Source organism: Hylobates moloch, unplaced genomic scaffold, assembly GCF_009828535.3.
Source record: "Hylobates moloch isolate HMO894 unplaced genomic scaffold, HMol_V3 SCAFFOLD_1, whole genome shotgun sequence".
In the NCBI taxonomy this organism is placed as follows: domain Eukaryota; kingdom Metazoa; phylum Chordata; class Mammalia; order Primates; family Hylobatidae; genus Hylobates; species Hylobates moloch.
The window spans coordinates 233,175,257-233,197,469 of record NW_026652276.1 but is presented as its reverse complement, the minus strand read 5'-3'; the positions used below and the strand labels follow the sequence as shown (position 1 = coordinate 233,197,469).

General features: G+C 46.1%; 1 protein-coding gene across 6 annotated transcripts in view; it reads right to left on the bottom strand.

Annotated features, from left to right (window-relative positions):
• Nucleotides 1-22,213, bottom strand: part of ACTR3B (actin related protein 3B) — a 1,022,089-nt gene that overhangs the window by 921,038 nt on the left and 78,838 nt on the right. For 4 of the 6 annotated variants that reach the window (XM_032762296.2, XM_058428308.1, XM_058428316.1 and 1 more), the window contains 3 exons: nucleotides 6,711-6,836; nucleotides 5,368-5,451; nucleotides 3,556-4,492 (listed from right to left, as the gene is read on the bottom strand). The exons of 1 other annotated variant lie outside the window; for it this stretch is intronic. In XM_032762296.2, the coding sequence (XP_032618187.1) occupies nucleotides 4,397-4,492; nucleotides 5,368-5,451; nucleotides 6,711-6,836 (306 nt within the window). In that variant the 3' untranslated portion in view covers nucleotides 3,556-4,396. Of the gene's footprint in view, nucleotides 1-3,554; nucleotides 4,493-5,367; nucleotides 5,452-6,710; nucleotides 6,837-22,213 lie in introns of those variants that run through there. One more of the 6 variants, XM_032762294.2, reaches the window with a different exon arrangement.

Here is a 22,213-nt window from a genome sequence, read left to right as displayed (position 1 = left end):
TGCCACCCCCGAGACTGAGGCACGACTTCAGGCAGCTTGACCAGTCTTACTTTCATCTCCACCCCCACAGCCTCCTGCGTGAGCCAGCACCCACCGGACAACCTATCCAATGCCCTTCTCTCAAAATTCCCTACCTTCTTCCATTTCCAGTGAATTTAATCTCTACACAGTCACCACTTCGATGACCCTGTTATTACTGAGAGGTGCTCCACCTCTGAAACCTTCATCAGTATCTTCTTCAGGACCACGACCTCCTAACCTTGAAGCCCAGGGCCGCCAGTCCTCAGACGCCTCCATTCCTCCCAATCTCTCATCTCCCTCTGCTCCCACCCTTCCTGGAGTCCGTGGTCCCTCGTGTTAGCAGCAGAGAAACCCCATCTACACCTGCCTGCCCCCAGGACACCTGCCCCACCCGTCATCACACTTGCCTGGCAAAACCTAAACCCCAACCCCTAAGAAAGCCTCGCCTTCTTCCCTCCTCCATTTGGGCTACATGGAAATGGAAACTCAATTGGAGAGAGTCCTCCACCCACCTGCAGTTGGTCAACACAAGCACCAGGTGCCTTCGGCGTGTCCCCTTCCTCCCTCTGTAAGCCACGCGGTCACCTCCCCCGTCCTCAGCAGCCCTGACTGGGTCCTCTTCTACGGCCCCCACTTCAGGAGTCTTTTCTCTCATTTTTTCCCCAACCCTCACCATATGCAGAAACAAACTCATAAACTTCATGTTACTTGATCTAATCTTGGCTTAAAAGTTCATAAAACAGAAGCTAAACCCTCAGGAGCAGCTGATGAATATCCCCAAAGAAGTGAGAGGCTGTTCCCACAGGTGTGTTGGAAAGAGCAACTGAGCCAGTGGTCGTATCTTCTTAGAAAGATAATGTTTGTTAAATATTCACATACTAGTTGCCAGATTTTTTTTTAAGTTAAGGCCGTTCGTATAATATTCTCACCATCGTAAAGCTGAGTTTATGTCTAAATCTGTTAAATACGGCAAAGCAACTTCTGCACTTTTTAAGAAGGTGTCACTCTGTTGCCCAGGCTGGAGTGTGTGGCATGACCCTGGCTCCTGCAGCCTTCAGCTCCTGAGCTCAATGGATTCTCCCACCTCCACCTACCCAGTAGCTGGGACTACAGGTACTCACCACCACGCCTGGCTCCTGCATTATTAAAAGGTTTGTTTTAATAGTCCTAAAGACTATAGACTTATAATTTTAGAATTTAACGAGTGTATTTGGTGAAATGTTTTTTACAGAAAACTGCTCACCTGGAGTTGTAATTTTGTCATAGGAGGTTGATTTTACCCATCAACTCTAGGAATACTTAACTCATTTCTATATTATGATCTAATTAATTCAACCTGAACAAAAGGTATGTGCAGATTTTATCAAAATTACTAACTGTAAACATTTTTCTTCCTTATAAAGTGACGGGTGCACATGACCATCACAGTTCATTTCTATCTATAGTATCTGCCAGGCTTACTGAATAAACAAAGAATTATAACTCACCTCTATTAACAGGAAAAGGACCATTACAATCCTCCCACAGATGAGCAAACAGAAAACAGGATCTCATTTGCTTAAGGAACAGCCAGAATTCGTATTCAGATACTTTTGAGTCAAAAACCCTTCCTTCTGCTCACAAGCCTTTCAGATCCAGCTATGCTGGCATTGCCTAAGGAGTTTAAAAACAAAAAGCAAAAATTGGATGCCTTCCCTGGGGCCCCTATTCTGATTCTCTTAATTTGGGATGGATCTTGCCCAGGGTTGAGAACCACAGCATCATACCTGTCACATTGTAATGGATCATTCTGTCCTGTCAATGTAGGCTTAAAACAAAATGTTCTTGGCCTGGCATGGTGGCTCACGCCTATAATCCCAGCACTTTGGTAGGCCAAGACGGGCGGATCACCTGAGGTCAGGAGTTTGAGACCAGCCTGACCAACATGGAGAAACTTCATCTCTACTAAAAATACAAAATTAGCCAGGCACAGTGGTGCATGCCTGTAATCCCAGCTACTTGGGAGGCTGAGGCAGGAGAATCGCTTGAACCCGGGAGGCAGAGGTTGCGGTGAGTTGAGATCGCGCCATCGCACTTCAGCCTGGGGGACAAGATCTATCTTAAAAAAATAAAAAAATAAAAAATAAAATATATATATATATATTTTTTTCTCCCAGTCCTTTAAATTGACAAACAGAAGTACAATCTCAAAGATCATCTTGTACCAAACAAGGAACATGGAAGCTTTGGGTATCCTGTGGTGGAAGGACAGGTTAGAGAGTTCTAGCTTAGCCAGGCTGCCACAGCACTGACATACAGAGTGGTGTTATTCCGAGGGTTTGGAGAAGGTGCAACAAAGCACCTGCCAACGAACAGATGCAGAGCAGCAGTGGGAATGACGGTGCCCACTGTGAGATGTGCAAAGCATGCTGAATCGGGCGGGGCAGGGTGAAGGCGGAAGTATCAGGTAGGTCCCTGAATAGCATAGAACTAAGAGGAAAATGGCGTTAGAAGGAACGGCTCTTGCTACCGTGTTCAGGGTGCAAAGGTGTGAATGAAGGCAGGCAGACCAACCGGGAACTTGATGCAATAAAATGGCTGGAAGATCACGAGAAGCCAATGGTACAGCAATCCCGAGAAGCAGCAAATCCCCCAAGGGAATGCAGAGAAACACTATGGATGAGGGGAGAACCAGGTGGTACCAGACTCTTGACAGGGGAGACTGAGGGCCTAGCACAGTGACAATATCAGAGATTTGGTCAACTGAGGCTTGGTAAACTCAGATTTCACCATACTGAGTTCAACATTACACTTATTTCTAAACTCAAATAATAACATAATTTTTTCTTATTTTTGTTTTTATTTAAGACATGGGGTCTCCCTCTGTCACCAAGGCTGGAATACAGTGGCTCAATCCCAGCTTACTGCAGCCTTGACCTCCTGGACTCAAGTGATCCTCCTGCCTCAGCCTTCTGAGGAGCTGGGACTTCAGGAGCACACCACTGCACCTGGCTACGTTTCTTTATGAAGGCAAATTTTCTGAGAACAAAACATACTTCATTCACCTCCTTTGAGAGTGAAACTAAGGAAAAATCTTTAAAACAGAACAAAAAAAAATACTTAACAACTTAGAAGAAATGCCATAAATAACAATTTTTAAAGTAACATAATTGTAAGAATAATATGAAGAGTGAAATCAACCTAAATCTATTAATTGAGCAAATTACCTTTCAAGCTAGCAATCCATTCAGCAAACATCAGAGTAGTTACTGAAAGCTTACAGTCATGAATCCTGAACTTCTAGGAAGGAACATCAGAAATCATTAGGCACTCCTTCCCACCATACCCCAGATGCAAAAACCATCTCTGACGGGTTATCCAGACCCACGATACCCCCAGCGATGGAGTGGCCACTGCGAGGCAGGCAGCCCACACCATTCATGAGAAAGACATTTCCTCCCACAAGCTGGGTATTAATCAAATCCTCCAATGATGTAAAACAATGTCAATATTCTTTAAAAGAAGCACAGCGACGGGGAGAAAACCAACAGACGACCACACTACAGCAGAAAGATATTTATAAATATTCTAACAGCTTTTATTACAATGGTGCAAGGAAGTATTTCATCCAACACTCACCAACAACAAACCATCATCTTCTATAAAACAGCTCCAGAAAGTTCAAACAAAAAAAACTAAAAGATACATGATCTGTAGTAATTCTCATACAATACTGTTTAGTGTTCAAACTTCATGTCACTCCAATAAAGTATAATCATTTTCTAGCAAACATGTGGCAAAAAAGTTTGCTGTTTTATTTGTTTGCCTATAAACATATCAGAACATGCCTCACAATTAAAAACTTTGGATTACAGCACTCCATGACATCAGTATCTATTCGTGCTTAGTATCAGCCAGTTGTACCAAATACCATAAAATACAAAATGATAGGAAATATAAACATCGATTTGTATTTCAAGTTTAAACATTTTATTTACAAAAATAGGCTGGGAGGAAAAGGGTTTGCACCCCCACATTCTCTCCTGGGACGTAACGGTTTTGCGCCATTTTCTAATGTTGTTTTCTCTAACAATTTTCAAAGTAACATTTGGATTCCTTCAGAATTGTATTTGTCAGCTAGCAGCTCGGAGGAGGAGGAGGAGGGAGAGCGAGGGTGAGGAGGGCGGGCGAGGGAGGAGGCTGGCAGACAGCGGTCGGCACACGGATAAATGGCTTTTACTGAAGGGCCCGCGCCGCGCCTCATGCACCGGCAATGCAAGCACGCTGCTGGGCAGCAACACCGACGTCGCTATTTACAGAACGGCGGCCTTCTCTGGGTTCTGAAAGACACCTGTCCCCCAGCGTGACACCATCGAACGACGCATTCAGGCAGACACTAGGACATGACTCCGAAGACGGGGTTGTGGCGGCAGATGCTGGGGCCGTACTCTTCATAGTCCTTCTTGGTGTGGCAGACCTGAAAGAACTCGGGCTACGAGAGGCAACAGGTGGACAGAAAGACACACATTTCAGAAGAAAGTCAAGGGAACCAGCTACTAAGCAGGCAAGACAATCTCCTCATCCCGGCCTCCACCCTCCCTCCCAGGACCGCTGCTATAAGATTTTACCTCTCTGATATACTAAACTACTAAATGGGGGGTTATTTCACTTTTTAGAAATTTCATCAGCCTCTATCTTCTTAGGACCAACCAATTGCTGGTCCCCCACTAACAATGTGTGAGCTATTCACAAAGTTGAGGGGGAAAAGTAATAATTATTTGGGAAAGTCACTGGAATTAATGATTAATGCAGGATTTTTTTAGATTATTTTTGGATTCCACTTACCATGTTACCTGTAACCGCTAATTAGCAAGGACACGTGATAAATGTGTTGTGTGATCATTAAGATATAGTTTATACTGGGCCGGGCGCAGAGGCTCACGCCTGTAATCCCAGCACTTTGCGAGGCTAAGGGGGTGGATCACCTGAGGTCAGGAGTTTGAGACCAGCCTGGCCAACGTAGCAAAACCCCATCTTTACTAAAAATACAACAACAAAAAATTAGCCAGGCATGGTGCTGAACACCTGCAGTCCTAGCTACTCAGGAGGCTGAGGCAGGAGAATTGCTTAAACCCGGGAGGCGGAGGTTGCAGTGAGCTGAGATCACGCCATTAAATTCCAGCCTGGGCGACAGAGTGAGACTCCATCTCAAAAAAATAAAAAAGATATAGTTTATATCTTACAGAATTGTCTGTTTAGAGCCACACGATTAGGGCACACACTATTTCACCTTCATAGACAATATTTACCCAAACTCAACAGAGAGCACAGGAATGGAAACACAGAGCCCTCGAGAGAGGGACTTACAGTTGAGGCCAGCATGGAGCCTCCGAACCACACTGCGTAGCGCTGCATGTGATGCGTGACCACCTGGACCTCCACAGGCTTTGGCTGGAAGAGAAAGCAGCTCTCACTTACTCCACACACACAGACACATCTGTGATCCAATCACCCCCCAGCTGACGAGACCACGGCTTCACCTGGGGCCACCCTCCTCTGACTGGCACAAGCACAACCTCACACCCAGCACTCAGTGACTCTCTGCCCCTGCTGCCAAATCCCCTCTAAGACCTACCAGAATCCCAGCCCCCAGGGCTCAAAGGAACACAGTGTGCCTGGCACGCAGAACCTCCCTCTCACACAAGGCTGAAAGCGTTAAAGTTCAAAAGCACAAAACCCAAGCAATTAACCACGCTGCTTTTTTTTTTTTTTTTTTTTGACCAAACCTATCAGATGTTCTGGCACTGTAGAGATCATCCCAAATAAGATTAACCATCCTCAAAATAATAAAAAAAAACTGCGCTTTTCTGGCCGGGCACAGTGGCTCACACCTGTAATCCCAGCACTTTGGGAGGCTGAGGCAGGCAGATCACAAGGTCAGGAGATCGAGACCATCCTGGCTAACATGGTGAAACCCCGTCTCTACTAAAAATACAAAAAATTAGCTGGGCGTGGTGGTGGGCACCTGTAGTCCCAGCTACTCAACAGGCTGAGGCAGGAGAATGGTGTGAACCCGGGAGGCAGAGCTTGCCGTGAGCCGAGATCTCGCCACTGCACTCCAGCCTGGGCGACAGAGAGAGACTCTGTCTCAAGAAAAAAGAAAAAAAAAAGAAAAGAAACTGTGCTCTTCCAACAGTGGACTCGTGGGATCTCTTCCTTGCGCCCACTGCCCCCGTCAAAGCCCACTCTTGGTTAGAAGCCCACAGTGATCACCAGCTACTTAAGAATTACTATCTTGGAGAAACGCCTTATAACTCCCTGCTAACATTAGTTATTCTCATTTAATGAGAACATTTCCGAAGGACATGAAAGATCCTCACCGTAAATTAGTCCTATCTCCTTGGGACACTGGTCATTACACCCCATGCCTGATCTCTTATGACATAGAAGGAAACTGCTGGCAGGCATGACCAGGGAGAGTGTGAAGCTGCCATTGCTGTGTCGCCAGGACCATTGGTCTGAACTACCAGCCTGGAAGGACCGCAGGCAGCAAACCTCTGTGGTCATGTCACAATGCAGCTCAGAAAGCGATAAACACTTGTTTTTATTTCACGCGGCTCAGACAAGCTCCTTCGGCTCTGTGTCAGGAGGGCCCGAGTCAGGACTGGTGCAGAAGCCCCAGGCACCGCGTGGAGGCCCCTGGCTCCTACCTTGATCCTCCCGCCGCTAAGCTCCTCGCTGAGCCGCAGCCTAGCATCCACCACTCTCTTCAAATCCCTCTGCAGTCGGCGTCCGAAATCCCTGAACATGGTGGAGCCTCCTGAGAGAACGACATTCTACAAGACAGAGGGAGCCTTGGGTAAAATCGCCCGCCCATAGTTCCAGGAACCACCCACAACAGAACTCCCACAAGTCCAACTGCTTGTGGGCACCACACACCGGCCCTATGAAAGACGCCAACAGAAGCAAACTTAATGCTATTGGAAAAGTGTAGATTTCTTTTTATGGAGACAACGTGCCACAGATGACACATTCCTCAATTACAGCAAAACAAAAACAAGGCGATTCTGCTCCCTCATGCTCCCCCGCCAACCCCTCACACGGACCAGGAAGCCAAAACAAACAACAAAACCATCCAGCTGACTTGAGCCAAAATAACACCGGCTCTCCCGCTGCTCCGCCTTAACCATCACTGGGGGAAAGTCTTCTAATGGGTGCTTGAAGCTTCTCAGAAGGACGATCTTGGGAAGAACGCATCCAAGCTACCAGCAGGAAGACTCTCAGGTGAGCCACCCAGCCATCACTGCCCTCCAGGGCCAAGACTCGCTCGGTGGCCACCCCAGAAGCTCGGTGGGGAGCTGAGGAAGGGGAAGCACTCGCCTGTCCCGCTCCGCCTGCCCAGAACCTGAACCAGCCCTCTGTCCAGCATCTCCGCGTCGTGGACCCCGCCTGCCTGTCAGTCATCCACACCGTTGGCTCCTGACCTGCAGCCACTGACATCCTCATGGTTTGACGGCCCAGGTCACCAGAGCAGCCGGTCCTCTTCTGATGTATGTCAGAGGCCACAGTGGCCTCACCTACGTCACTCACCTCTCGCCCTCTCACCATGGGGCACTGTATCATCTCACACCCTCACGAGATGAGGATGGGTGAGTACGGTACAGAAAGATATTTTTAGACAGAGAGAGAGACCACATTTATATAACTTTTCATGCAGTATATTGTTACAGTAATTATTCTATTTTAGTAGTTACTGCTGTTCAGAAATCTCTTACTGTGCCTAATTTCTAAATTAAACTTTATCATAGGTATGTACGTACAAGAAAAAACACAGTACATATAGGATTCGGTACCATCTGCAGTTTCAGGCACCCACCAGGGGTCTTGAATCATATCCCCACTGACAAGGGGGACTAGTGTATCTCCTGATTGAACTTTCTTAGAGAAAACACATTATGTGAAAACTACATAAGGAAATTAATCCTTCAAGGAGTCAAAAAGCCCTATTTCCTTTAAGACCCTCTAAATATGTTAGCTCTTCCCAAGTTCCTGAGCAACTGCAGAGCTCTCTGCTTTCAGGCACTCCTGCCAGTCAGTTCTGGGTGTGTGAACAGTGAGTCCCTCACCAAGTTTACAGGTAAGCAGGAGTCACAGGGAATCAGTACGGGAAAAAAATGCACTTTTCTGTCCCTAGCAACCCAGGTTCTACGTTATATGACATGAGAGTAGTCCGTTCCTGCTTACTGCTGTTCTGGGGAAAGACAGCCAGCACTGAGTGCAAAGAGGATCATTGTTCTCTAACGGCAACTCCTAGAACTGCTGTGACAGCACCCACGTGGACTCAGGATTAGATAGTAAAGTCAGAGCAGGAAGAATGAAAGGGGGCAGAAGCCATGGGAAGCCACCAGTGATCTGACCTTCCACGTGGGGAAGCCACCAGTGATCTGACCTTCCCCGTGGGGAAGCCACTAGTGATCTGACCTTCCCCATGGGGAAGCCACCAGTGATCTGGCCTTCTACCTGGAGAAGCCACCAGTGATCTGACCTTCTACCTGGAGAAGCCACCAGTGATCTGACCTTCTACCTGGAGAAGCCACCAGTGATCTGGCCTTCTACCTGGAGAAGCCACCAGTGATCTGACCTTCTACCTGGAGAAGCCACCAGTGATCTGGCCTTCTACCTGGAGAAGCTGGCCTTCCACCTGGAGAAGTGACCAGTGATCTGGCCTTCCACCTGGGAGTGCCACCAGTGACCTGGTCTTCCACCTGGAGAAGCCACCAGGGATCTGGCCTTTCACCTGGAGAAGCCACCAGTGACCTCGTCTTCCACCTGGGATCTGCTGCAATTCTACCCTGAGTGTCTGTATAGAGCAATCTCACCTCTGATTACCTGCCAGCAGCAGATGTTAGACAAATCATCTAACATGCTGTAGCTGCTCCAGTTGCTAAGGTGAAAGGCTGTCAGGGGCTAAAGAAGCCACGTACAACCCTTTCAATGCAACAACTGTTTTGCTTATCCGTAGTGGGGAATACCAAAAACATTATGCACAGGACCTTTTTATTAGCTTGTCAACTGTCATTAGTGTTAGTGTATTTTATGTGTGGCCCAAGAGTTTCTTCTTCTTCTAATGTGGCCCAGGGATGCCAAAAGGTTGGACACCCCTGGGCTAAAGCTTCTAGAGTGGCTTGGCAGGGACAGAGCCTCACAAAACTGTGCCACAATATTTTGTTATCAGCTTCGAGAAGGTCAAGGCTAATACATTGTTAAGGGAGGATCTGAGCTTGGCCTTCAAGGACAGGAACTGGGGTGGTTCTGAGGCCACCCTTCCAGGGCTCTCTGCAGCGGTGAGAGATCCTCTGGAACCAACACCTGCCCCATTCCTTGGTGTCTGCCCCACACTTCTACTCACAGGGAACAGCCCTGAACACAACAGACCCTCTAAGGGGTACCACGCCTTACGGAGACTATCTGATCATGAACACACTGAATAGAATACGTGGCAATGGTTTTCTGCCCCGAGAACTCTGCAGTCTGTCCTCATCTGGGGGTTTCACTGCTACACACTTGTTTGCTTTCTCAAAACTCCGTCAGCCTGGCCAACCGAGAAAACCGCTGTCACGTCCATTTCTCGAGAGGCAACCCCGACGCCCCTCGTCACAGGGAGATCATGAGGTCACTGGGCATCTGCCTTCTTGACCCATTTTAAGTCTAGTTTTCAAGCCAACATCCTGTCCCAGGATCAGCATCATGAATAATCACTGTTGTCCTCTGCCACCCTGTGGAGAAATCTCTCACGACCAACCTGAGAGCGCCTGGCTCCTGTCAGAGTCTAGGGACCATCAACCACAGCTGCAGCTATGGAAACGTCGAACTCAGGGGAGCCCCTGGGTACCAACGCTCAGGTAAGATGTCACCAAAAGGGGAGGACTGGCAGGAACAAGTCCCTGACAGACGGGGTGACAGCTTGAAATCACATAAACAGGGTTATATTCTGATTCCTGGCTTCCTTCAGATGGGTCTTCTGGCCTGGTGACTCTTTCAGACACACTGCATACCTAGTTACCATAATATCAAGAATCATAACTTAAAAGCATCTTGGTATTTTGATCATCTCATCTTAGAATAAGCTTCAACTGACCCCTGGTCCTGCTCTCTCATGACTGGCCACGCTGGCCGATGATACACTGGAGAGACAGACCCTGGCTTATATCCGATTAAGAATTAAGTGAGGACTGGGGAAGAGCAAGGATGGGTCAGTGTTTGGAATTAGACATTTCTAAGGGTGCTTTTGCTGAGGTTTTGGGGTTTTTTTGTTGTTCTTTTGCTATTGTTTTTCATTTACTTTTTTAGAGCCCACCACAGACAACTCCTTTAAAACTTTTCCAGGCTAAGATTCCTACAGCCTCCTCGCTCTCTGGCAGGGAACGCTGCGGCCTTGGTCTCCTAACAGCCCTTAAGTCAGGCGATCCCAAACAGTGTCCCAAGGAAGCCTGGGGAGTCTGAGAGCTCTCCCTTGGCCCACTGCAGTGCAGGAGAGGGGCCACAGGGCCAGGTTCCTTGACTGTCACCCCAGACTTGGTGAGTTTATCCTTCCCAAGACGACTGTTGAAGACATGGGTCTGCTTCTCACTGTAACACCCAATGGCCGACACAGCACCGTGGGCACACCTGCTGCCTCATCTCAAAATTCTGGGCTATTGTTATTCTTAAGGATAATCTGTCTGAAGGATAATCTGAGGGGTACACAGTCCATTCACACCTCTAAGGCTTCTAAATTCTATCACTGGATCCAAAAGTCCCAGGGGAATGCTCCCTGTCTGCTCAGCATTCTTTCAGTATTCACTCACAAGACTGTTCACCCTCTGAACTTGCACTGCGAGCCATTAGAAGATACGGCGGGAAGAAATGCCCATCATTATCCACTGTAGGGATGGGTGAAGGAGGTGTTCTTAGTGAGGGTCTAAAGAAGAAATTTCTCTCAGGTCTCAGTGTCAGAAAAAGCTGGGCCTCTTCGGAAAACCCACTGGCCTTAATCATATGTCCCAGGGGCCTTGTGTCTGCCAAGCAGCTCAGAGCCATGAGGGGCCTCTCCCATAGCTAGGTGCGACCACAGAAGTGTGTACGTGCTCTGTCCTCATCTGACCCTGCTGCGCTATTCTGCTGCCCTCACTTCTCCTCACCCAGATTCCTTCAGCTACTTCATCCTTGTATATTGGATGTACTTTCCTGCCTGTTTCAAATTTTCCACACTAGAAGGCAGGCAGGCAGGAGGGGGCAGGGATGTGGGTTTCTAAGGACAGACAAATAGGAGAGCTGAAGCCCAGCTGCATGATCTTCAGGCAAAATACAGTTAATTGTTCAATGAGTTTATGAAAGGATGCTGGGTTCTCATTTATGAATTCCTTTCTTCCTTCAGTAATTGAAGGACAAACTTCAATAGCCTAAACATCCCTGTGATCGGCAGCAAAACATCCCACTGCATTCAGCAGGCAGTTGCTGTGTTAAAGACACTGAGCTACAAACGCGAAGAAAACATCACAGTGAGTCCTGCGGAGCAGACTGTGGCCCGGGCGCTGGGGCTCGCTGCGGACTGCGGCCTGGGCGCTAGGACTCACTGGGATGCTTGAAGGAGATGCCTCAACCTCCCCAACCTAGAGATACCTAAAAGTTCAGAAATGTAAACAGGGAACTTTAAAACACATACTTTGTCATTCTGAGGATCTGCATCTTTATAACAATCATTTGAATGTTTTAAATGCATTCATTTCAGATTTTTCCTCTAAAAAGCAATTCTATTTGTTTCCTACACTGAAAATAAATAAATAAAACAAAAATCATTTCATGGCTGAATCTTTATTTTCACTTAAGAAAATGCCCAGGAAGACAGCTGCAGGTGGAAGCTACGACTATGCTGAGCTCTCAGCGGGGACTAAGGCAGGCGGGGCCCTGGCCGATGGCAGATCATCCCTCAGGAGTCCCTGTACTCCACTGTTCCTGGGCGCCGGGAGAGCTGCACACACCACCCCATGAGTAGGCCCCTAAAACAGAGCCAAGTCACTTCAGGAGTGGCATCCATCCCAAGAGATTCTGTGAGGGGAGGTCACAACCCAGCAACAGGCGGGGGCCAAACAGCCCTCATTTGCGCTGCTCCTTTGTGATTCAGAATCCCTGCTTCCTCACCGTGAAACATCGCGTGAACTCCAAGTGTCCAGCTCAGCACGGAATAGAGCTCCTTGCGGTCAGCACTCTGCATGGGCACCATTAGCGTGGCCACAGACAGTGAACTTTAAAACTAGGCAACAAATAAAACCTGAAGACAACACTGCATGAATACTGGCAAGATTCGGGATGGCCTGTGTCATCAAGGTGCTTCTGGAGAAGTTAGAAAACTCAGAAAGGAACATCATGAGCTCAGAAAGTACTCAGCAAATGACAAGAATGTGGAACAGGAGAGAAGAAAAAGGGCAAAAAATGAAAACACTAACTGAGGGGTGCTCTGAGTCCAGGTTATAATGTATATTATATTACCTAGCATATACTGTATATAAATGTATATTAAAACTTCAAAGCAAAGACGAGTTGAAAACAAAAGTCCCTAAACCAAGTCAATTAAGACACTCACAGTTGCAGGTGGTGGATGGCAAGTGGACAAGATGGTCTCACCAACCAGGTCAACCACTGTATGAGAGCTCACCGGTTGTACTAATTTCCTCTAAATCCTCTCAGATTTACTTCTGGCCTAGAAGTAGATAATCTGTATCTGGTGGCATTACATGCTTTTTCTGTTGACTTTGTTGTGGTAGAAAATAGATCAAATACAAAAGATGACTTAACAAATACAATTAGATTCACATTAAATCCTTGGAGTGATACCCGAACTGAACAGTAATTCCACCTTAAGACATACATGGGCTCTTGTGCATAAGGCTCTGTAATGATTTTTACCACTGTAATCAAACTAGGTCACCAAAAAGATAGTGAGAGATAAAATTTATCCTCAGAAAACTTCAAACAGGCCAGTTTACCCAGTGAAACTGAGAGCTGGACTTCAGACAATAAAGAATTTGTAACATAAGACATCATCATAAAACTTTTTTTTTTGAAATGGTAAATGACCATTACATCTAGAATGGCCATTTAGTTTTCAGATAAATTTCTATTTCAAATAAACGTAAGCCTAACAACCTAAATTTTTTTAATCACTATTATGGCTATTTTAATACATTTAAATTCCACTTTTATGTAAAAGGCAAATATTAAGCCAACAAATTAATGTAATAGTTTTTTTAAAAAAACATTTTATTTTAAAAAAATTTTTTTAGGTCTGGCATGATGGCTCATGCCTGTAATCTCGCACTTTGGGAGGCCGAAGCAGGCAGATCACCTGAGGTCAGGAGTTAGAGACCAGCCTGGCCAACATGGTGAAACCCCATCTCTACTAAAAATACAAAAATTAGCTGGGCATGGTGGCACGCACCTGTAATCCCACCTACTTGGGAGGCTGAGGCAGGAGAATCGCTTGAACCCAGGAGGTGGAGGTTGCAGTGAGCCAAGATGGCACCATTATACTCCAACCTGGGCAACAGGAGTGAAACTCCATCTCAAAAACATAAAAATAAATAAAATAATTATTTAATTTAGAAAGAATTTCAAGCTTAGCAAAAGTGATACACTCTTTATTCAGATTTACCTACTGTTAACATTTCTGGTAGAGTGTTTTTATTTATCGTTTGCATGCATTTATTCTGTCCCCTCCCACACGCACACACATCTAGGGGCGGGGAGCATCTGAGAGTAACTTATATACATCATGGCCCTTTACTACTAAATACTTTAGTGTGTATTTACTAAAACTGAGAACATTCTTTTATGTTACCACAGTACAACTGCCAACTTCATAAACTTAACATTAATACAAAACTTTAATCTACTGTTCCTATTCCCATTTTGCTACTTGATTTATTAATATTCTTTAAGGCATTTTTTTTCTCTCCAGTCCAGAGTCCAGTGCAGGGTCACACTGTGCAATTACTTGTCATGTCTCTGTAATAGGTTTTTTAATTAAAAAATTATTCACTAGGGCATGAAAATGTTCATTATAATACTTGAGAAGTATTACATGATCTTGAGTTGCCTTCAAAGGCATTATATAAATTCATTTCTTTCATTTATTCACATAACCATACAAACAGTGCTATGCATATGTGGTCAAATCATTTTAGACAAAGTCATCAAGATACTTCAATAGGGAAATAACAGTCTTCTTCAACAAATGATGTGGGAATAATTGATATCCATGGAGTGAGAGGATGAACATTTATTTACTTTCTCATTTCATATACACAAATTAATTCAAAATTTATCACTGAGTTAAATGTAAGGGCTAAAAGTACAAAATTTCTTTTAAAAACCATTTTTTAAAAACTTCGTAATCTTGTGGTAGGCAAAAATTTCTTAGCTAGCACATAAAAAAGCATGAACCATAAAAGAAAAAAGTTGATAAATTGGGTTCCATACATTTCTGTTCTTCAAAAACCACCACTAAGAAAATGAAAAGACAAGCCACAGACTAGAAAAAAAATCTGCAACACATAAATCTGACAAAGGATTTGTATCCAGGATATCTGAAGAACTCTTATGATTGAGTTGTCACTCAATAAACAAATCAATTAAAAATGGGCAAAAGATTCAAACGGACATTTCACAAAAGAAAATATACAAATGACCACTAGGTACAGGAAAAGACAGTCAACAACATTTGTCATCAGGATCATACAGCTTAAATCCACCACACACCAAGTTTGGGTTAAGACGAACAACTGCAACTCTTGTACACTGTTGGTGGGAGGGTAGATGCTGAAAGTACTTTGGAAAAAGTCGGGCAGTTTTCACAAAGTGAAAACCATGTACACTTACCATACAACAAAGCAACTGCACTCCCAGGTACTTCCCAAGGAGAATAAAACATATCCAGCAGACACTGAGTATATTTCCAATGTTCATAGCAGGGTTTTTTGTAATAGCCAAGACTGGAAACAACTCAAATGTCCACCAGCAGGGGATGGCTGACTTGTGGCACAGCCGCTCGCTGAGGCGCTCCCAGCAGAAAGAAGGAACAAATGACATGCGCACTTCAAAAGCACCGAGTGAAGGAAGCCGGAAACAGAGAATACACGGAGCACTCCATTTCCAGCAGCCCCCCATTACCTGCCGCTCATGCTCCACGGTGTCAGTTACCCGTGGTCAACCAGAGTCTGAAAAGATTAAATGGAAAATTCCGGAAATAAACAATTCATAGGTTTTAAACTGCGCACCATTCTGAGAAGCATGATGAAATCTCAAGCTGTCCCACTCTGTTCCGCTTAGGGCACGAGTCTCTTCTCTTTGTCCAGCATGTCCACGCCATATACGCCACCCGCCCTGAGTCACTCAGTGGCCACCTTAGTGGTCAGACCGACTACTGAAGCATCACAGTGCTTGAGTTCAGGTGACCCTCACTTTATTTAATAATAGCCCCACAGCACAAGAGTGGTGATGCTAACACACTGTTATAACTGATCCATATTATTATTAGTTATTGCTGCTAGTCTCTTACTGTGCCTAATTTATGAACTTTATCAAAAGTATGTATGTACAGGAAAAAAAAGATCGTATACAGAGGGTGTGGTACCATCTAGTTTCAACCATCCACTGGGGGTCTTGGGACGCATGCCCCACGGATAAGAAGGGACTCCTGTATACGAAACTCTGGAAAGTCAAATCCCAACTACAGTGATAGGAAGCAGATGGGTGCCTTCCTGGAGCAGGGGCGAGGAACTTCTGCCAGCGATGGTTCCCTTCTGTACCTTAACTGTGGTGATTATTACGTTAAGTATGTAAACTTGTCACATCTTTTCAAACCGTACACTTAAAATGGTTCATTTGACTCTATATAAATTATATCTCAAAGTTGAACTTTTTAAACAGAGCAACATAAGACAAAGTGATGGCAAGGGGCCATTCTGAGTTGAGAGGGCAGGAATGGCCTTGCTGAAAAGGTGGCATCGGGGACTTAAATGGGAAGAAAGACGTCCTAAAGAGGGTGCACATTCAGCCAATGTGTACAGTCTCTAACTTCATTTCTCAATGTTCTGTAACCGTGTGAGGACGTAAGATTAAGCCAAGTAGCCCAATTTTATTTTAACATTTTTAACATTTAATCCCCCATAGTTGCTATGGACAACAGGAAAACAATACACACTATACTTCCAGGCCTTTCCTAAAAGCAAACTCCAGCTCCCACCCTAGTTCCACACCTTGCTTTGTGTTCAGAAATTCTCATGTGAACCAGTAAACTCAACAAACCCTTTACTATTTAAGAAGGAACAACCCTTGATCTCTACTCACTCCTCCCCAAAGTAACTGTCAACCCTGTTCCTTCCGCCCTCTGAATACACTCCTGTTGTCCCCACCCTCCAACCCAACTCCTCCCCACTGGCAAATGTCCTCTTTCACACAGACACACTTCAGAGAGAACTCCGGGAGAAAGCGAGAGCTTCTGTACCCCAGGCCAAACAACAGGTTTAAATCTCATATTTTGCTCCTGCCAGAGCTTTGGAACATGACAACTACCAGTAAACACGTCCCCAGGTCCACTGTCTACACGGATGTGGCACACACAGCGGGTTCCGGATCTGTAAGAACGCAGAGTTGGTGAGGTCTCCTGCACACGCGTCACCAGGCAGGCTGCCGTCCTACATGTCTTCCACCAGCTCTGCCCAGATACTGTTTCTAAATTAATGCTGCAAAGTACTCTCATTTTCATCATGTTGAGCTTCAGCCTAGAATTACTGAACTGAACTTCAGCTCTCTGCAGAGAAGAACTATAGCCTCCAGTTAGAAAGGTCCCTGTGTGGGTATGTCCTGGGGGATGCCAGCCACAGCAGAGCTGTCCCGGACAGCACCTCCCAAGGACAAGGTCAAGGGAGCTGGCTTGTACTTCAGCAGCCCCTGAACCGCCTCACCCTAAGGCATCCCGCACCACCCATGGGGCCGACTCCCGGCTGCAACTCTTTCCCCGTGCCCCGCCGCTGATGGCAGAAGTTGCAGGGGACAAGGGGACCTGCCAGAGCAAGAGTGGAGGGTAGAATACAGTCTAAAAGGAACATACAAGTGTTAAGTGACAGGCTCTGTGGAAATGCCAGAGCAGGGCCTGGCAGAAGACAAGCATTTAAGACGAAGCAGTACTGGCCCCAAATCCGGTTTTCCTGATAGGGCTTCAGGAGCCCTTCACCACCTGACCCCAGCCTGCTCCCTGGAGCCAGGTGGGGATGCCCAAAGGCCTCACACTCACCCCCACTGTCTGGTGCTGGGGCCTGAAGCAAGCAGCAAACCCCCTCACCCGTGGGCTCCCACACCCTCATCTGTGAAGACATCACCAGGCCGCTCACAGGTCTGAGGGGAAATTAGAGGGTAATGACGTCAGCACCGGCCCAGGGAAGGCAGGACGGTGACAAGCACACTGGGCTCTCGTTTGGCCCTCTCCGCCCTGGGCCATGCAGAGGCCTGAGCAGGGTCAGGTCTACACCCCATCTGTCCACTCCTCCCTGAGGTTGCCACTACACACAGCGCTCGGTAAGCAGGGGCCCTCCACAGGCATCGTGGAATGAACGAGGAGCACTTCATTCGCTCTACCCTCTGGAATAAAGGGAGTCAGTAAAGGAAAAAACACTCCAGCAAGTAACTCAAGAACCAGAAACAATTAACTGACAATTTCTGATTAAGTCCTTGGACTCTGGTAACCTCCTAATGTTTCTCCCTAGTGCACGGGTTCTCAATCAGGGACAATTGTGCCTCCAGGAGACATTAAGCAACATCTGCAGATGATTTTGATTGTCAGGACTGGGTGGGGGTGGGAAGGTGCTACTGGCCCTTGGTGGGTAGAGGCCAGAGATGCTGCTAAACATCCTACAGTGAAAATGTCAATAGCACCAAGGCTAAGAAACCCTGCCCTAGTTAGCGCTGAGCAGTAAAACCAAAGGTGCCTGTGCACCAGCAAAGAGGGCCACTGGGGAAGTGGTGTGCCACTCTGCAGCTAATCCAAGATGTACAGGAGTCCCAAAAGGCAGCGGTTGCTCGGGGCAAAAAAGCAAAGGAAACCAGGCAAAATCCCTGGGAACTTTAAAAATAGAAAAGTCAATCAGCTAGAGGCTGCAGTGGGTGAGGAATCTGCTGCCCTGGCCTGGATGTGGAGCGCCATTCCAGAATATCACTTGAAGTCATTTCGTGGAATACAATGACAGTGCTTACACGCTGCCTGACACAGCTGAAGGCAATTCCACACACCAACTCCTTTCACCTTGCCAATAATGGGATAAAGCTGGTACTATTCCCATCCCCATTCTGCCGAGAAGGACGCTGAGGCACAGTGAGATCAAGTAACCTGCCAAAGTCACACAACTGAAAAAGCGGTAGGCAGGGCAGAACACACACCTGGCAGTCTAGAAGCTCTCGGTCACATGGCATCCACACCTGCAGACCTCGTGCTCACCACCATGCAGGATCCATGTACTCAACCACACGTGGGCACCACCCCCTGCCCCGCAGCCCATGGGCTCAGGACAGCACTCTAATCACCAGTCCACACGCCTCCCTTCCCGTGACACAGAATTCGGACTCCATCTTGCATAGACCAATTTGTAAAGTAGCTCTCCCTGTGCTGAGCTGAAATCTGCTACCCACCAGGCCCTGGTTTCTCTCTTTCCTTGGCACTGCTCACCTTCCAGCCAGCTGCCCATCACATGTCCCAAGACAGCCTCATGCTCCCTGCCAAGTCGCAAGTCAAACAATGCTACTTCCCTCAACCATTTCTCACAGGCCATCTTCTCAGGACCTCTTGCTCTTCTGGGGACCCTACTCTGGATATACTTCAAAATCCAACAACAACCCTCTTATAATATGGACTCCTCTCCGCAGCAGAACACAACACCATCAACACAGCATGTCTCCCCAGGACAAACAGAAAGACTCTGAAGCAGTGAGGTGGAACCCTGCCCTTGAGGGCCAATCAAGGTCAAATGACTTGCCATCTCCTAACAGAGCAAAAAGTGGTCTGTGGCTGTAAAAACCTCTACGTCCAACGCGGTGGGAAATGGAGGAAGCATTACTACTTTTTAAATCATTATACTTTAAGTTCTGGGGTACATGTGCAGAACGTGCAGGTTTGTTACACAGGTATACACGTGCCACGCTGGTTTGCTGCACCCATCAACCCGTCATCTACATAAGGTTATCTCTCCTAATGCTATCCCTCCCCTAACAGGCCCACCAACAGGCCCTGGTGTGTGATGCTCTCCTTCCTGTGTCCATGTGTTCTCATTGTTCAACTCCCACTTATGAGTGAGAACATGGAGCGTTTGGTTTTCTGTTCCTGTGTTAGTTTGCTGAGAATGATGGTTTCCAGCTTCATCCATGTCCCTGCAAAGGACATGAACTCATCCTTTTTTATGGCTTCATAGTATTCCATGGTGTATATATGCCACATTTTGTTTATCCAGTCTATCACTGATAGGCATTTGGGTTGGTTCCAAGTCTTTGCTATTGTGAACAGTGCTGCAATAAACATACGTGTGCATGTGTCTTTATAGTAGAATGATTTACAGTCCTTTGGGAATATACCCAGTAATGGGATTGCTGGGTCAAATGCTATTTCTGGTTCTAGATCCTTAGTCCCTTTGGAGGAAAAGAAATGAACCACCAACAACCATGTTGCACATGACAAACAGAAAATCAAAAATTAAGTGTTATAGTAACTGAAACCAAGGAAAACCTTTCTTGTCTTAACACTCAACTACAAAAGCATACCTCCCCCCTCGCCCAGATTAAATGGAAAAACTTTAATGGAAGGGTTATTTCCATTCTAAACAGAAAAGTTACTTTATACAAGGAAAAGGAAAAAGCCCTAGACCCAACTTCGCAGGCTTCACGGCCCCTCACACTGTCAGCATCCCTTTCCTGGTGCTTGAAAACATAGGAAATAAATTAGAGAGCAAACCACAACAAAGTCAGTCTGAAGCCTCTCAGCCATGCCTATGACAAACCATTTCTCAGTGTGACAGGTATTGTTATTACCAACACACAATCCAATTTTCTCTGAGAAAATGACATGGTTCAGAGTCTGCCTCTCATTCCTAAAATGTATTCAGCAGGAGTCTTGATGGGAGATTAAATACAAGGAGATGTCCCCGGAGCAGCTGAGGGGCGGGATCAGGAGAGAACGGACTGTCCCCACTCATTTTCTTAGTACTTCTTCTCTAACTTTAGCTAGCTTGCTTGCATCAAAGTAAAATTGGTTTTCTAACTAGTCTTTTATGAGGATTAAAACGTTGTCTGAATTTATTATTTTTCAACTCAAGTGACTATCCAGAATTACTCTGATGGCTTAAACGTGGCTTATAGGCATCATTTGCTTTGTTTTCTTATCACCTATGCTTGTTTCACCTTCAGAGTGAGGAAAAAGCAGAAAAAAGAGAAATATGTGAAATTACCAATAAATGTATTCCTTCCATCTCATCTCAAAGTAAAGCAACGGTGCTTATTCTAATAATTCTGTGCCTCAGAAATATAAACATTTAGCCTAATAGTGTTTTGTTTTGTTTTGTTTTTTGAGACAAGGTCTCACTCTGTCACCCAGGCGGGACTGCAGTGGTGCAATCCTAACTCCCTGTAGCCTCCACCTCCCAGGCTCAAGCAATACTCCTGCCTCAGTCTCCCAAGTAGCTGGGACTACAGGTGCACGCTACCACATCCAGCTAATTTTTTTAATTTTTCTTTTGTAGAGATGGGGTCTTGCTATGTCAACCAGGCTGGTTTCCAGCTCCTGGTCTTAAGCAATCCTCCTTCCTCAGCCCCCTACAGTGCTGGGATTACACACATGAGCCATGAAGGCCGGCCTGCATTCTTAATCAATTTCCACAAGGAAGAGTAAGTAAACATTTTTCTGAGAAAGAAAGAAAAGATGTCACAAATAGTAACATCTTAATATTTTAAAATAAAACCTCTTTACTTACAGAAAAGAAGCAGATTATCCCACACAACAGTCTAGAAAGAAAGCTCTCAGCAGCGAATGTAGCACAGACAAAACATTTTAAAATGCTCTATTCATCTAATACTGTTTTCAAAGTAATGACAAAAATAGCATACATTACTGCTTTATTTCACTGCTTATAGAGCACAGACCAACCTGATTTTTTTTTTTTTTTGAAACAGGGTGTCCCTCTGTCGCTAAGGCTGGAGCGCAGTGGTGCAATCACAGCTCACTGCAGCCTCAACCTTCTGGGCTCAAGGGATCACCCCACCACAGCCTCCCAAGTAGCTGGGACCATAGGTATGTTCCACCACAGCTGGCTAATTTTTTTTGATAGATGGGGTCTCCCTGTGTTGCCCAGGCTGGTCTCGAACTCCTGGGCTCAAGCAATTCTCCTGCCTTGGCCTCCCGAAGTGATGGGACTACAGAGGCGTGAGCCCCTGCACGCAGCTTAACATGACTTCCTAAAATCAGATTCTGCACTCAAGGTCTGTTTACTTTCGCAGTTTAACAAATATTTACTGAGCCTATCTTTTGAAATACTTCTTTCAGTAAGATTATAGAGTTGGTCTTCAAATCTAAAGTCAAACCCCCCAGACAGCAGACAAAGGCCCCTCAGGTCTCACCCCAACCTGTACCCCCTGCCCTCCGGCCTCCACATCTCTGTGGTCTTGCAGACTCTGAGCATCTCTGAGGGATGTCTCTAGTGCCTGGAAAGCCCTCACTCACCACCTTGCCAGCCTGGCAACCCCTCCCTCCCTGACTCCTCTGTGAGAGCGCAAAGCCCCCAGGCCCCATAGCATGCCGTGCATCTCGTTCACCAGGTCAGCAGCATTTACTGAGCACCTCGCACAGGCCAGGAGTGTTCTAAGCACCGCGGGTCAGCAATGAATCTGACATATCAAAATGGTCGCCCTCTTGAGATGTGTTTCGGGTAGGGAGACAGAACTATTAAGTATAAATAACTAAAATATATAGCAAATTAGGAGATGAATGTTATGGAGAAAAAAATAAAGCAAGGCTGGGCAAAATGGCATGGGAAAAAGCGCCAAGGTGCAGTCTACAGCAGGGTGGTCAGGACGCCTCAATAGAAGACGGCATTTATTGCACTTCGCCCATAATGTGTTTGTTACCAACTGAAGGTTTGAG